Source organism: Vicia villosa, unplaced genomic scaffold (genome assembly GCF_029867415.1).
Source record: "Vicia villosa cultivar HV-30 ecotype Madison, WI unplaced genomic scaffold, Vvil1.0 ctg.000643F_1_1, whole genome shotgun sequence".
NCBI classification, from domain to species: Eukaryota; Viridiplantae; Streptophyta; class Magnoliopsida; order Fabales; family Fabaceae; genus Vicia; species Vicia villosa.
Window position 1 is genome coordinate 766,371 of NW_026705287.1, and position 17,871 is coordinate 784,241.

Genomic DNA, 17,871 nt, shown 5'->3' on the forward strand with positions numbered 1-17,871 from the left:
CGCTAAAATATTAAAAACTACAATGTTGATACACACAAACACACAAAATGTATTAGGAAAACATAATGAGAAAATATAAATTATATATATGAGCAACAGTTTTTTTGTTTGAACGGCATGCTAATTGCAAACATTAATTTGAATGTCTATAACAAGTAATTTTATTCAACAATCACACTATTGTGGGGAAAACCTTCTTATTCCAACAACAACAACTAGTTTTAGTGGTCGAAATTTGATTTGTTTTTTTTAATTGTTTTACTATATTTATGAAAGAGTTGTATCAACAACAAATTTTTTTGTCGGTAATAAAATAATTTTGGAAAAATCATAATATATATAGATTGATAAACGATATATAAAAAAATATTTTGAAATTTTCAATTTCAATCACCAGATGGGGCATTTCCTTATACTTTTGGAAAAATATATTTCAATTAATTAAATATAGTAAAATATATTAAAACTAACTCCTTTATTCTTTTTAATAAATATAGTTGTATATAAAATAAACTTACATCTTATGTTTGGTGAACTATATGGACTATTTTTTTTTTACACTAAGAGTAAAAGAAACTGTAAATTCTTAAATCTAATTAGTTAAGATGGATTCTTCTATTCTAAACAATTTAAATTCAATTTAGTTGTAGAGTTCTTAAGTTGCCCCTTCTCATTCAAAAATCTAGTGAGTTTTAGACAACCCGTTTCCCAAAATTTCCTCTCGAAAGTTATAATCATCTTCTAATCCAAATGGCTTCTATCGTTAGCTCACTTTCTTAAAATAAATCATATGTAACACTCCTCGAGTACATTTATTTCCAGAGATATATTCCTTTTCAAAGCTATCAACTCTTATGGTATATGTCTTTTTTATTTACCGCATTGGTAGTCCATGTATTTTGATCCCCTCATTCCTCTTAATATAAATTTTTATGACAAACAAATATGGGATAGTTCATATAACAATAGATTACATGGAAAGTTATATTTACTACAGAGAGAATTGGTGATACTTTCAAAACGTAGTTGTGACAAGTGAATATAAGAATTATAACTTTATATTTATTATTCAAAGTGTAATACCCCGAATAATATGCGCATAGAATGGTATTATTCGACATTTTATATCTGGTACTGAGTACAACCAAAAGTGTCTAGATGACATCCAATACATGTATGATAAAAGATACAATCATAGTACATATACAACATAAATAATGGAATAAAATACTAGAATAGGCTAGACAGCAAAAAAAAAAGAAAATAGATAACAAGATCTTTAAATCCTTCATGTCATCTTTCCTTTTCATCAGTAATTCACCTAATTACAATAAATATTAAACATAGGGTGAGATATAACTATTTCAGTGCAGTTCTAACTACACCGTATGTCTTCTTGGTCATGGTGCTCTCATGTTCTACTCTATTAATAATGTTTCTTTCTCAACCTTCCATATTCTACAATCATAAAAGAACGTGGATCGATATCCAATTGATCTCATATGGTGTGTGAATATCAACACTCGGGTCAAACGACCCATGTCTACCTCTGGATATGGATAGTTACGTGGGACATCTTTCTTGGGCCACAACTCTTCACATAAGTTTGGACACAGATCACAAACTCCCTAGTACAAAAATAATGTCTTTCTCCCACCAACACTTTTCACATAATTCCGGACACCGCTCAGAGACTACAACCTTCATATGGACCATACTCCCATTATTGGTAACAAAATCTTAGGCATCCATAAAGAGCCTCGATATCCCCCAAAATTGTACATGGTTGGTTTCCATTGAAACCTAACACTCCCAACTAGGAGTATGGTTGTGTTTCCGAATAACTCAATACGATGGGATTTATATCACCCCTAGGGTTTTCTCACCAAATGTATTATCTTTTTTTCACTTACTAAAACATTATCAAAGCATCATCATGATTCATGATTTAACTATCTTAATCAGTTAACCTATATGAATTTCAAATTAAATCCACCAAGGGTGGTAACCGCTTACTGGCAGAGAGTAACCAGATATAGGTCGGTTAAAACTCAAAAATTTCCTAGTTTTACATGTTTTCTCAAATCTGAATCCATTTAAGTCATGTACTAACATAAAGTGAACACTGACAACATATCACACAGCAGATGCATCATAATTTCGCACGCATTCATAAAAATCAACAATCAATTCATGATTTGTAATCAAGAAAAGAAATAACTTCAACTTAGTATACCCCAACCTATCGTGAATTTATCTTAAATAGTGAGTGGTATCTAGCTACACATCATTTCTACCCAAGTCACGAAAATATCATGTGATCTAACAAAACCTTTCGTGATGTTTGTGTAAAAAATTACCCTTTTGCACTCATGTCTATATTGAAGACAGGGCATAGACCATGTCACCCTTGTCCAATTCAATATTGGGCCCTTAGACACTTATTCTATTACGCGGGATGAGAAAGTTCTATCTAGGTCACTCATGTCCCTTAGCATGATTTGTGGAGTGCCCGTGAACTATCTTAACGGACATCCAATTACGGTTAATATTTGATCAATAAAAAAAATACTCGACTCCTACATCTATATATGGTTCGTAGTGGATTCAGGTCGAAGGGTTGTATACACCACTGTCTCCATGAGAATAACTTATGACACTTTGCATAAATTTCTATGTAGAATTCTCTTAGCGGGTCAATCCAGTATAAATATTACTCCTAATATTCATACCTATGTGAAGACTTGATTACTCTTTATCCATAATCTATGAGATTTGATCGTCAGTCTATCCATACAATAGTCTCAATGATTTAATGTTTTCCCACTTCACAGTAAAGCACGACTAGAGATAATTTGAGAATACTGTCCTTATGTTTCATGGGATCTCATGATTATGTCGCACTTAACATTTCATTAAACAGAATAGCTATTCTAGGGACTTTATTATTTTGGAAAAACAAACATAATAAATAAATGTCTTTTATTATTAATATATGATTTGATACAAGTACAAAAACTATTGGCATCTAGGGCTTACACCGTCAATCTCCCACTAGCACTAGATCCCATCAGGCATACACCTAATACCCATAGATCTAGTATGGACATCATACTCTGAATATCTTCACATCTCATATATCTATTATCTCTCGAATGAGGTGATATTGCCTAAATATGCGACTTATTATATGTTTAAGTATACGAAAATTTGTACTCGTGTAATGTGTATACTATTGTACTATGTTTCAATACCCGTATTAACCGTCTGAAGGGGATAATTATAGACTTATCTTGTTTGGATTGTTACATATTGAATATTTAAAATCATAGTATTTAAGTCAAAAAAAATTAAATGACGTGGAATAAATTCATAAATTTCATTTCAAGGTATATAACTAGCTGAATATTTTTAAATAATATTTGGATTAAAAAATCTTATTGAATGGAAAATAGAATAAAGTGTGGCAAGATGATAAATTTATAAAAGAAATAATATATAAAATTTACAATATTTAATAAAGGCCTATCAAGTGACGAGTTTAATTTAGTATGTACCTTTCATATAATAAACATCGTGTTACAGTCCTTTTATGAATTAATTTTCAAAGAAATTTAGAACATTCAACTTGTGTGGTCTATGTTTTATTTATATTCCACTAGTGTAGTCTATATTTTTCGTTCCCCTAATATTCTCTTCAAAGTAACTTTAATTAAAATAATATGTACATATTAGTTCACAAAATAATAATTACTTGGTAAATTTTATTCACTATGGGACAAGCCTTAGTGATTTATTCAAAACATAATTGTGACAGGTAAATATACGCACTATAAAGTTATATATATAATTAAAAGTAACAATTACCATCTCCAATCTATTTATCTCTCTTTTATTTGAATAGAGTTTATTCTCTCTCTCACTCTACTTAATTCAGAAATCACAAAATACATTAGAAGATAAGTTGTCGAGTGAACGATAACTTAATGTTAAATATGGTGGTGGTGTAAATTGGGACTCTCTAGTCTCAATCATGCAATGCAATGATTATTCTAAGGTTGAAAGGAATTCGGGTAGTTTGGATTATGAACTCTTAGACTTAATTTTGCAGTGAGATGGACACTCGTTGGATGTAAGGAATTGTCGTGGTGTGGATTAGGACCTCCTGGACTCAATCTTGCAATTCCATGAACATTTCTAGTTTTCAAAAAATCATGGTGGTGTGAATCTGGACCTCCTGGACTCAATCTTTCAATGCGGTGAACATTCCCCGTTTGTAAGGAAACATGGTGGTGTGGATCTGGACCTTCTGGACTCAATCTTGCAATGTGATGAACATTCCTCGTTTGTAAGGAAAGATGGTGATGTGGATCGGGACCTCCTGGACTCAATTTTGCAATGTGATGATCACTTTTTGGCTGTAAGCAACTGTCGTGGTGTGGATTAGGTCCTTCTGGACTCAATCTTGCAATGCGATGAACACTCCTCGTTTGTAAGGAAACTTGGTGATCAATATGATCCTTAATATCAATAAAGCGATGAGTTGCTTTAGAATTTCCCATCAACAATGCTAAAAGAGATACTTCGATAAGCATTAATGAAAAGAACATGTTTAGCAAATTTGCCATCGCTAAAATATTAAAGACTACAATGTTGATACACACAAACACACAAAATGTATTAGGAAAACATAATGAGAAAATATAAATTATATATATGAGCAACAGTTTTTTTGTTTGAACGACATGCTAATTGCAAACATTAATTTGAATGTCTATAACGAGTAATTTTTACTCAACAACTTAATTATTGTTTTGAAAATAAAACTATTACTTTAAAATAGAACTATTTGTTATGTATTTGGCAAAAAGTTATTAAGTATGAGTGATAAATTACTTAATTTCTCAACAATCACACTATTGTTGGGAAAACCTTCTTATTCCAACAACAACAACTAGTTTTAGTGGTTGAAATTTGATTTTTTTTTAATTATTTTACTATATTTAAGAAAGAGTTGTATCAACAACAAATTTTTTTGCTGGTAATAAAATAATTTTGGAAAAATCATAATATATATAGATTGATAAACGATATATAAAAAAATATTTTGAAATTTTCAATTTCAATCACCAGATGGGGCATTTCCTTATACTTTTGGAAAAATATATTACAATTAATTAAATATAGTAAAATATATTAAAACTAACTCCTTTACTCTTTTTAATAAATATAGTTGTATATAAAATAAACTTACATCTTATGTTTGGTTAACTATATGGACTAATTTTTTTTTACACTAAGAGTAAAAGAAACTGTAAATTCTTAAATCTAATTAGTTAAGATGGATTCATCTATTCTAAACAATTTAAATTCAATTTAGTTGTAGAGTTCTCAAGTTGCCCCTTCTCATTCAAAAATCTAGTGAGTTTTAGACAACCCGTTTCCAATATTTCCTCTCGAAAGTTATAATCATCTTCTAATCCAAATGGCTTCTATCGTTAGCTCACTTTCTTAAAATAAATCATATGTAACACTCCTCGAGTACATTTATTCCCAGAGATATATTCCTTTTCAAAGCTATCAACTCTTATGGTATATGTCTTTTTTATTTACCGCATTGGTAGTCCATGTATTTTGATCCCCTCATTCCTCTTAATATAAATTTTTATGACAAGCAAATATGGGATAGTTCATATAATAATAGATTACATGGAAAGTTATATTTACTACACAGAGAATTGGTGATACTTTCAAAACGTAATTGTGACAAGTGAATATAAGAATTATCACTTTATATTTATTATTCAAAGTGTAATACCCCGAATAATATGCGTATAGAATGGTATTATTCGACATTTTATATCTGGTACTGAGTACAACCAAAAGTGTCTAGATGACATCCAATACATGTATGATAAAAGATACAATCATAGTACATATACAACATAAGTCATGGAATAAAATACTAGAATAGGCTAGATAGCAAAAACAAAAAGAAAATAGATAACAAGATCATTAAATCCTTCATGTCATCTTTCCTTTTCATCAGTAATTCACCTAATTACCACAAATATTAAACATATGGTGAGATATAACTATTTCAGTGCAGTTCTAAATGCACCGTATGTCTTCTTGGTCATGGTGCTCTCATGTTCTACTCTATTAATAATGTTTCTTTCTCAACCTTCCATATTCTACAATCATAAAAGAATGTGGATCGAGATCCAATTGATCTCATATGGTGTGTGAATATCAACACTCGGGTCAAACGACCCATGTCTACCTCTAAATATGGATAGTTACGTGGGACATCTTTCTTGGGCCACAACTCTTCACATAAGTTTGGAAACAGATCACAGACTCCCTAGTACACAAATAATGTCTTTCTCCCACCAACACTTTTCACATAATTCCGGACACCGCTCAGAGACTACAACCTTCATATGGACCATACTCCCATTATTGGTAACAAAATCTTAGGCATCCATAAAGAGCCTCGATATCCCCCAAAATTGTACATGGTTGGTTTCCATTGAAACCTGTGGACCTCCGTTTTCGGCCATACCTCTCGCGGAGAGATACGTGAACTGACTCTTTTTATTATTTCTGCTTTCGCATTTTGAAAATTCAGAGAGTCGCCACCGACCTTTTATTTTATCCAATTAAGGAAAGGTTTATAAAAGAAACAGAAAAAAGACCTTTAAGAAATTCTGGGTAAGGGGGTAGGTTATACAAAGGGAAGGTGTTAGCACCCTTTGTATCCATGGTTATCCATGGGCTCTTTAGTTTGCTTAGCTCACTTGTTTTCGATCACTTTTCAATTGCTTTAAAATGCTCATATATGGTTTCAAATACCTTTGTAAATTGAATTTGTAATGATCCTTGTGCGGATGTATACAAAGTGTTTTTTATCTTTCAAAAGATGTTTTTTTTTTTGAAAAAAAAAGAACGTTAACTTCGTAATGATCCTTGTTGTGATATATACAAAGTATTGTCTTTTTGGAAAGTTTTATTTTGAAAAACAACAGTGTATGAGAATTTTGTTTGTTTTGATTTGAGCAAGCAAATTAGGAGGTCTACCCTGAGTTGTAAGGTCTTTATCCTATTTCCTTTAAAAATCTATCCTTTCACCGGATACAAACAAAAGGTTCGATTTTGTACTCGAAACAGTAGAATTTTGACTTTGATTTTGAAAAGAATGAGAAGGGATTACCTTAGGAGGTGCAAGTGTGATTGTGTTTGAATTCAGATATTTTATCTTTTGGAGTTAGTGATCTAACGGTTCAATTTTATCTTTGACATACACGCAGTTTATATGTGCTGGAATTTAAAATGCGGAAATGTAAAATGCGGAAAGTAAATCTACGCTATTACATTGATTTGCAGGAAATGTAAACTACGCCTATTTACATAGATTTGACAACCTATACATTTATCTAGGAATTTAAATAGCAAGAAAATAAAGAAATGTTTTTGGATTTTTTATGATTTATTTTAATTATGATTAATGCATGATTAATTTAATTAAAATGAGGAAAAGGTGAAAATAAAATTTAAACCTAAAAATTAAGTTCAAAATATGTTCAAAATGTTTGCTAATTAATTTTAAAAACAAAACTAATTTTTTTGAATTTTTGAAATTGATTTGAAATTTATTAAGTTAATTAACACATAATTATGCAAATAATTACACAAATAATTAAAACTTAAAGAGAAAATTATTCAAAATATGTACAAAATTAGCTTATAATATATAAACAATATTTAATATGAAGAACAAATTTTTTATGATTTTTTGATTGGTTAAAATAATTAAAAAGCAAATATATAAATATAAACTAATTAATTATGCAAAATATTGAAATTATGAAGAAAAATAAAATATTTTTATGTTAGAAAATAAAATATTATTTTAGAAACTTAAAAATATTTTTTTGTGTATTTTTTGGATTTTTGAAACTATTTTTAATTAATTTTGCAAGAAAATTAAAATAAAATAGAAAAATAAATAAGCAGTGATCAGATGTGGTGGGTTATAGAGTCTATAGCATGGACTGGCAAGGCTAGAGCGTTGGATGAGGAGATTAATGAAATCAGATGGTGGAAGGCCTGAAGGCGTGTGACACGTGATATACCTGCAGCACACTGGATTAGAAAAATTAAATTTAAAAAAACGCGCGCGTGTGAACCAATGGGGTGAGGACACGTCTTCGTCTTCAACCTCCAGACACCACTTTTAACAGCGCTTTTATGCAAAAGCGCTGTAATTGATGAACCCTAAATCTGCAAAAATAGCGAACAGGGGTAAACGTGCATAGAAATTAGGCGCGATAGGTCCATTCAATTCGTCTTGTTCCACTGAATTCAACGATGCCCTTAATTTGTTCTAATTTTGGCTCTAACTAAAAACCCTAAATTTGAACTAGAAAACCCTAAAAAGGTAGATTCGTGTACAAGCATCCAAAGCTCAATTAAACTTCCAGAAATGATCTACACATCAAACTAAGTTCAAATATATGTCTACATCTTGCTAAGCATGCGTGGATTAAGAGATACAAGTTGATTCTAGTTCAAACCAATCGTGACCTGTAGTACTTGGTTCAGTGAGTTTCAAGACTTGGAAATGATTGGAATATGTTCAGTGATGCTTGAGGAAGATGTTTGAATGCTTAGTTTGTATTGAAAATGACTTAAACTTAAAATTCGAATTTCAAGTTTCTTTGAAAAAATTAAGTGATTACAAGTGTGTTACAAGCAGAAGTTTGGCTCTAATTTCGTGCTCTTTCATTTGTGAAGTGTTATAGCCTTTATATAGGCTATGTTGTGCTTAGAATTGAAGCCAAGAAGCCTTTAGTTGCCTTTGTTGAATTCTTGATTTTTTTTTATATTAAAACCTTTGAATTGTTGACCAAGTCTTGCTTCTCTTCAATGCTCTTGCCTTGTACCTCAATCTTCTGCAGAAAATTGAAGATTCTTGGATGACTCATGCTTAGAAACTAAGCTATCCATAATCCTTCCATTTTCTTTTTTCATTTAATCTTAAAATAAGATAAAATTAAGCCAAAAATGGATAAAAATGGTGTGGGCTTTGTCTTGGTCGTGGGAGGCCCATAATATCATGGCAAACATGTTTGAACCATGAAAACTTGGCCCCATTTGGAAAAAAATACATTTTTGAGCAATGTTGGTTTTATGCATTTTCCCAAAATTTAGCCAACTTCAACAAGGTGTAAATCCCTCAATTTTTGTCATATGAAGGAGATCTTGCACTTTTTGGAAACCTCAAAGAGTCCTCTAACCAATGCCTTTGGTCTCATGTCAAAATGATTTTTGATGCTCCTTGTGTGTCCTTTTGAAAAAAGTGTCTTTTTGTTGACTTTGAAAATGACCTGTAATGTCTTTGTTCATATTTTTCAAATGGTGAATGTAATGACCATGGGATCAATTGAATTTGAAAGATAATTGAATTTCCTTCAAAATGAGCTTTGGTTTGAATTTTTTGGATGAAGGATGAGAGAGTTATGGCCAGTCAAAGTTCAGTTGACTTTTTAGGAGAAAACCCTAATTTTGAATCTTAGGGTTTTGTTGATTTTTGATCTTTCCTTGATGAATTATGATCATCCAATGATCAAATGATGAATCTTTTGACAAAATATGGATGTTGACAAAAAATTTCATTTTTGACTGTCTGTTGACTTTTTTGGTCAAACGGGTCGTCTGTTGACTGTTTGAGCTGCTGACGGTGCGTCTGAGTGAATTGAAGTCTGAAAATTTGTGTGATGGTACTTTGAGATATATGGATGTCCATGAAATCCATTTGAGGTCTCAAAAACTTGTTTCTCCTGTAAAAACAAGAAAACCCTAGTCAGGGACTGTTTGTGTAGGAGACAGTTAAGCGTACCTGATTTTTGTGCAGTGTTGAGTCTCTGCTAATCATGTGATAATCAGAAGACTTCTAGGACAAAAATCTTGGAATTTTGAATTGTAAAAGATTGATCTGATTGATGGTACAAAACACTGAGAATTGTACTGCCAGCAGTTTGACTGTCAACTGACAGTACAGTCTGAGTTTCCTGATTCTGCGCCTGCAAAAGATTTAACTCTGTACCAATTGTGTCAGTACTATTTATCTGTAAATAGATAAATAGCATGTGTGAAGTAATAAACAGTATTTGGCGTTTGCGTAAGAATAAATTCAACTGCAAGCCAAAATACCGTATAAGAAAAATTCTAAAAACTAAGTATTTCACATGTCAGGATATTTATTGAAATAAAAATCCATGATTATATGAGACTCTTAATTTTTAGATTGGAGTTTTCTTGAAAAAAGATGCGGGCAAATTTTGGGGTATAACAAAACCTAACACTCAAAACACATACCAACTAGGAGTATGGTTGTGTTTCCGAATAACTCAATACGATGGGATTTATATCACCCTAGGGTTTTCTCACCAAATGTATTATCTTTTTTTGACTTACTAAAACATTATCAAAGCATCATCATGATTCATGATTTAACTATCTTAATCAGTTAGCCTATATGAATTTCAAATTAAATCCACCAAGGGTGGTAACCGCTTACTGGCAGAGAGTAACCAGATATAGGTCGGTTAAAACTCAAAAATTTCCTAGTTTTTCATGTTTTCTCAAATCTGAATCCATTTAAGTCATGTACTCAGGGCCGGCCTTGGGCCAGGGCAAGCAGGCCCACAGCCCAGGGCCTCAAAAAAAAAATGGGGCCTCAAATTATTGGTAATGGGCTTTAAAAATTAAAAGTAAACTTTTATATAAATAACTTGTATTGGAAGTTTTAAGCGTGTTATGATTATGGCGCAGCGGTTGAAATCAAAAGCTTCTAATGGAGATGAGGGGAGTTCAACTCCTTGTTCAGCCACTTCTTTGTTTTTTTTTTTTTGTTTTTTTTGTCTTTTTTTCTGCCAAATTAGAACGTGAAAAGGTACATACTTTTTTGTTTTAAAAAGCTGCAATATTTTATGCATACATAATACAATTATTTATTTTTAATTTGATTTAAAAAACTGCCCTATGCATTTGTAATTTTTTTAATTTGTTTTAAAAAACTGTCATGCTTTTAATTTGTAATTTATACGAATATATATATATATATATATATATATATATATATATATATATATATATATATATATATATATATATATATATATATATATATATATATATATATATATATATATATATATATATATATATATTTGTATAAATTCTCTCTCTATTTATTTATTTTTAAAATTTTTAATGTTAATTACAACTAAATTAAAATATGATTATTTTTTTTATGTTAGTTATACAGATAAATAACTAATTTTGATGTTGTCGATATTATTTACAAGTTAAATAGATGGGGTCTTTTTCTAAAAAAATTATATTTTTTTATTAGGGATCCATTTTTATTTTTTGTCCTGGGCCTCCAAATTCTCAGGACCGGCCCTGCATGTACTAACATAAAGTGAACACTGACAACATATCACACAGCAGATGCATCATAATTTTGCACGCATTCATAAAAATCAACAATCAATTCATGATTTGTAATCAAGAAAAGAAATAAATTCAACTTAGTATACCCCAACCTATCATGAATTTATCTTAAATAGTGAGTGGTATCTAGCTACACATCATTGCTACCCAAGTCACGAAAATATCATGTGATCTAACAAAACCTTTCGTGATAATGTTTGTGTAAAAAATTACCCTTTTGCACTCATGTCTATATGGAACACAGGGCATAGACCATGTCACCCTTGTCCAATTCAATATTGGGCCCTTAGACATTTATTCTACTACGCGGGATGAGAAAGTTCTATCTAGGTCACTCATGTCCCTTAGCATGATTTGTGGAGTGCCCGTGAACTATCTTAACGGCCATCCAATTACGGTTAATATTTGATCAATAAAAAAAATACTCGACTCCTACATCTATATATGGTTCGTAGTGGATTCAGGTCGAAGGGTTGTATACACCACTGTCTCCATGAGAATAACTTATGACACTTTGCATAAATTTCTATGTAGAATTCTCTTAGCGGGTCAATCCAGTATAAATATTACTCCTAATATTCATACCTATGTGAAGACTTGATTACTCTTTATCCATAATCCATGAGATTTGATCGTCAGTCTATCCATACAATAGTCTCAATGATTTAATGTTTTCCCACTTCACAGTAAAGCACGACCAGAGATAATTTGAGAATACTGTCCTTATGTTTCATGGGATCTCATGATTATGTCGCACTTAACATTTCATTAAACAGAATAGCTATTCTAGGGACTTTATTATTTTGGAAAAAAAACATAATAAAGAAATGTCTTTTATTATTAATATATGATTTGATACAAGTACAAAAACTATTGGCATCTAGGGCTTACACCGTCAATCTCCCACTAGCACTAGATCCCATCAGGCATACACCTAATACCCATAGATCTAGTATGGACATCATACTCTGAATATCTTCACATCTCATATATCTATTATCTCTCGAATGAGGTGATATTGCCTAAATATGCGACTTATTATATGTTTAAGTATGCGAAAATTTGTACTCGTGTAATGTGTATACTATTGTACTATGTTTCAATACCCGTATTAACCGTCTGAAGGGGATAATTATAGACTTATCTTGTTTGGATTGTTACATATTGAATATTTAAAATCATAGTATTTAAGTAAAAAAAATTAAATGACGTGGAATAAATTCATAAATTTCATTTCAAGGTATATAACTAGCTGAATATTTTTAAATAATATTTGAATTAAAAAATCTTATTGAATGGAAAATAGAATAAAGTGTGGCAAGATGATAAATTTGAAAAAAAAAATAATATATAATATTTACAATATTTATTAAAGGCCTATCAAGTGACTAGTTTAATTTAGTATGTACCTTTCATATAATAAACATCGTGTTACAGTCTTTTTATGAATTAATTTTCAAAGAAATTTAGAGCATTCAACTTGTGTGGTCTACGTTTTATTTATTTTCCACTAGTGTAGTCTATATTTTTCGTTCCCCTAATATTCTCTTCAAAGTAACTTTAATTAAAATAATATGTACATATTAGTTCACAAAATAATAATTACTTGGTAAATTTTATTCACTATGGGACAAGCCTTAGTGATTTATTCAAAACATAATTGTGACAGGTAAATATACGCACTATAAAGTTATATATATATAATTAAAAGTAACAATTACCATCTCCAATCTATTTATCTCTCTTTTATTTGAATATAGTTTATTCTCTCTCTCACTCTACTTAATTCAGAAATCACAAAATACATTAGAAGATAAGTTGTCGAGTGAACGATAACTTAATGTTAAATATGGTGGTGGTGTAAATTGGGACTCTCTAGTCTCAATCATGCAATGCAATGATTATTCTAAGGTTGAAAGGAATTCGGGTAGTTTGGATTATGACCTCTTAGACTTAATTTTGCAGTGAGATGGACACTCGTTGGATGTAAGGAATTGTCGTGGTATGGATTAGGACCTCCTGGACTCAATCTTGCAATTCCATGAACATTTCTAGTTTTCAAGAAATCATGGTGGTGTGAATCTGGACCTCCTGGACTCAATCTTTCAATGCGACGAACATTCCCCGTTTGTAAGGAAACATGGTGGTGTGGATCTGGACCTTCTGGACTCAATCTTGCAATGTGATGAACATTCCTCGTTTGTAAGGAAAGATGGTGATGTGGATCGGGAGCTCCTGGACTCAATTTTGCAATGTGATCGACACTCGTTGGATTTAAGGAATTGTCATGGTGTGGATTAGGACCTCCTGGACTCAATCTTGCAATTTCATGAACATTTCTAGTTTGGAAGAAATCATGGTGGTGTGAATCTGGACCTCCTGGACTCAATCTTTCAATGTGATGAACATTCCCCGTTGGTAAGGAAACATGGTGGTGTGGATCTGGACCTTCTGGACTCAATCTTGCAATGTGATGAACATTCCTCGTTTGTAAGGAAAGATGGTGATGTGGATCGGGACCTCCTGGACTCAATTTTGCAATGTGATGATCACTTTTTGGCTGTAAGGAATTGTCGTGGTGTGGATTAGGTCCTTCTGGACTCAATCTTGCAATGCGATGAACACTCCTCGTTTGTAAGGAAACTTGGTGATCAATATGATCCTTAATATCAATAAAGCGATGAGTTGCTTTAGAATTTCCCATCAACAATGCTAAAAGAGATACTTCGATAAGCATTATTGAAAAGAACATGTTTAGCAAATTTGCCATCACTAAAATATTAAAGACTACAATGTTGATACACACAAACACACAAAATGTATTAGGAAAACATAATGAGAAAATATAAATTATATATATGAGCAACAGTTTTTTTGTTTGAACGGCATGCTAATTGCAAACATTAATTTGAATGTCTATAACAAGTAATTTTTACTCAACAACTTAATTATTGTTTTGAAAATAAAACTATTACTTTAAAATAGAACTATTTGTTATGTATTTGGCAAGAAGTTATTAAGTATGAGTGATAAATTACTTAATTTCTCAACAATCACACTATTGTTGGGAAAACCTTCTTATTCCAACAACAACAACTAGTTTTAGTGTTTGAAATTTGATTTGTTTTTTTTAATTATTTTACTATATTTAAGAAAGAGTTGTATCAACAACAAATTTTTTTGCTGGTAATAAAATAATTTTGGAAAAATCATAATATATATAGATTGATAAACGATATATAAAAAAATATTTTGAAATTTTCAATTTCAATCACCAGATGGGGCATTTCCTTATACTTTTGGAAAAATATATCACAATTAATTAAATATAGTAAAATATATTAAAACTAACTCCTTTACTCTTTTTAATAAATATAGTTGTATATAAAATAAACTTACATCTTATGTTTGGTTAACTATATGGACTAATTTTTTTTTACACTAAGAGTAAAAGAAACTGTAAATTCTTAAATCTAATTAGTTAAGATGGATTCATCTATTCTAAACAATTTAAATTCAATTTAGTTGTAGAGTTCTCAAGTTGCCCCTTCTCATTCAAAAATCTAGTGAGTTTTAGACAACCCGTTTCCCAAAATTTCCTCTCGAAAGTTATAATCATCTTCTAATCCAAATGGCTTCTATCGTTAGCTCACTTTCTTAAAATAAATCATATGTAACACTCCTCGAGTACATTTATTCCCAGAGATATATTCCTTTTCAAAGCTATCAACTCTTATGGTATATGTCTTTTTTATTTACCGCATTGGTAGTCCATGTATTTTGATCCCCTCATTCCTCTTAATATAAATTTTTATGACAAGCAAATATGGGATAGTTCATATAATAATAGATTACATGGAAAGTTATATTTACTACAGAGAGAATTGGTGATACTTTCAAAACGTAATTGTGACAAGTGAATATAAGAATTATCACTTTATATTTATTATTCAAAGTGTAATACCCTGAATAATATGCGTATAGAATGGTATTATTCGACATTTTATATCTGGTACTGAGTACAACCAAAAGTGTCTAGATGACATCTGTTAAAACATAAGCCCACTTAGTCACAGGCCCGTTTACTTATTCTTTTTATCCTGGCCCAATTCTGTTTTGTACAAAAACCTATATATTGACCCATGTACCGATTGCTCAATTAATGGAAAATATCACAGATTTTTCACATTCAATTTAGTTTCAATACTTCCGCTGACATTTGTCAACATGGTATCAGTAGAGTAAAGATTACTCTGATTTTTCTCTCACCTGAGATCTTATCTCATCGTTCTTTGGGTTCTACCTAATCTCTACGTGGCTACCCACTTTTCCTTATCCATTTTCTATCTGCAGATTTTCTTTTCAATCTCTCTGTTCTTCCTCGTTTTCTCCTCTTTATCACTTTCCCGATTTCTTCTCCTTCGTCCTCCTTGCCAAATCTTGCTCCTTCTTCTTTCATTTCTTGCTTCATCGTCGTTCTTGTTCATCTTCCATGGCTTCCGACGATGAACCCAATACACCCAAAACCACTCCTCGTCCCGATCCAACCAAGAAATCTGAAACAACCAATCGCACATATCAAACCGATATGCTTGATCCATTCTATATGCACCCTAGTGATAATCCCGGCCTTTCCATCGTTTCACCATCACTCAACAATTCAAACTTCCATTCTTGGTCTCGTGCAATCAAACTCGCCCTTCGTTCCAAGAATAAATTAGGGTTCATCGATGGAACCCTAATTCGCCCAAATTCACTTGATTCGAAATACCTAGCTTGGGATCGTTGCAACAATATGGTAATGGCATGGCTCACCAACTCTATTGAGAAAGAAATCTCAGAAAGCGTCTTATGGATGGACACAGCCAAAGATATCTGGGATGAACTCCATGAACGCTACCACCAAGGCGATATATTTCGCATCTCTGATCTCCAAGAAGAGATCTATGCTCAGAAGCAAGGTGATCAGAATATCACTCAATACTTCACTAAACTCAAGAAACTTTGGCAAGAATTCGACAATTTTCGCCCTATTCCACATTGCACTTGTGATACTCCGTGTACTTGTTTGTTAACCACCACCATCAAAGCATATCGTGACAACGACTATGTCATCCGCTTCCTGAAAGGGCTCAATGAATGCTATGCTCCGGTTCGTGCCCAGATTATGCTCATGACTCCTTTGCCGCCTGTCAACAAGGTCTTTTCGCTTCTCATTCAACAAGAACGCCAAATTGCTCAACCTGTCGAAGAAGACAAGCTTCTTGCTCAACTTGGCAAATCTTATCCAAAAAATCGCTCTCCTGAGAACCAATCCAAAAATCCCTCTAGCAACAAGTCCAAGAGTGTCAAAGTCTGTTCCTACTGCAACAAAACAGGGCACACTATTGAAGTTTGTTTCAAAAAGCATGGCCTTCCCCCCTATCTGAAGAAACCTGTCATTGCTCAAACCACAACTGAAGAACAGCCCCAGGATGCAGCAAGTGACACACAACATTCCACAAGTCAATCTGTCTTAACTCCAGATCAACAGCTTGCCCTTTTGGCTCTCCTTCAACAAACCGTTTCGACCAACAACAATACCGTGCAACACCTACAAACATCAAATTCAGGTACGCAACCTACTATCCTCACTCTTAGAAATATAGGATCTTCTGATTGGTTACTTGACACGGGGGCCACAGATCATGTGTGTCACTCAAAACACATGTTTCAATCTCTAAAAATTATTCCCCCTATAAACATTCGACTCCCCAATGGGACTCTAATAACCACTAATCAGTCTGGTTCCGTGTATTTCTCTGAAACTTTGCATATTCATGATGTGCTTTACATACCAAGTTTTTTCACCAACATAATCTCTGTTTCTAAACTATGCAACTCTTTGAAATGTATACTGCAATTCACCCCTACTCACTGTCTCATACAGGGGATCCCTACCCTGATGACGATTGGTGCAGCTAGGATGCAACACGGGCTTTACTCCCTCAATCTCAATAGTTTGCAGAATAAAATTCCCCTTACTCATGTTCCCCATCCCCATAGTCATATGTTAAATTCTATATGGCATAATCGCCTAGGTCACACTTCGTATGACACTTTACAACATATCAATAAAGTTTTTAAATTGCCTCAATTATCCAAATGCACTATGCCCTGTGATGCTTGTTTTTATGCCAAACAAAAACGCTTATCTTTCCCTGATAGTTCCAGCATTAGTCACAAATGTTTTGATCTCGTCCACATGGACATTTGGGGTCCCATTTCTACTGTTTCTATGCAAGGACACAAATATTTTCTGACTGTTATTGATGACTACAGTAGATATACCTGGATTTTCTTAATGAAAAA

At 32.1% G+C, this 17,871-nt stretch overlaps 2 protein-coding genes across 2 annotated transcripts; both read right to left on the minus strand.

The window, feature by feature from the left end:
* Positions 1–4,052: 4,052 nt before the first annotated feature.
* LOC131630093 (uncharacterized) lies at positions 4,053–4,628 on the minus strand. The gene has a single exon (XM_058900890.1). It carries the CDS (start codon positions 4,626–4,628, stop codon positions 4,053–4,055), a length of 576 nt encoding a protein of 191 aa, XP_058756873.1.
* Positions 4,629–13,426: 8,798 nt separating this feature from the next.
* On the minus strand, positions 13,427–14,290 carry LOC131630094 (uncharacterized). The gene has a single exon (XM_058900891.1). It carries the CDS (start codon positions 14,288–14,290, stop codon positions 13,427–13,429), a length of 864 nt encoding a protein of 287 aa, XP_058756874.1.
* Positions 14,291–17,871: the final 3,581 nt, after the last annotated feature.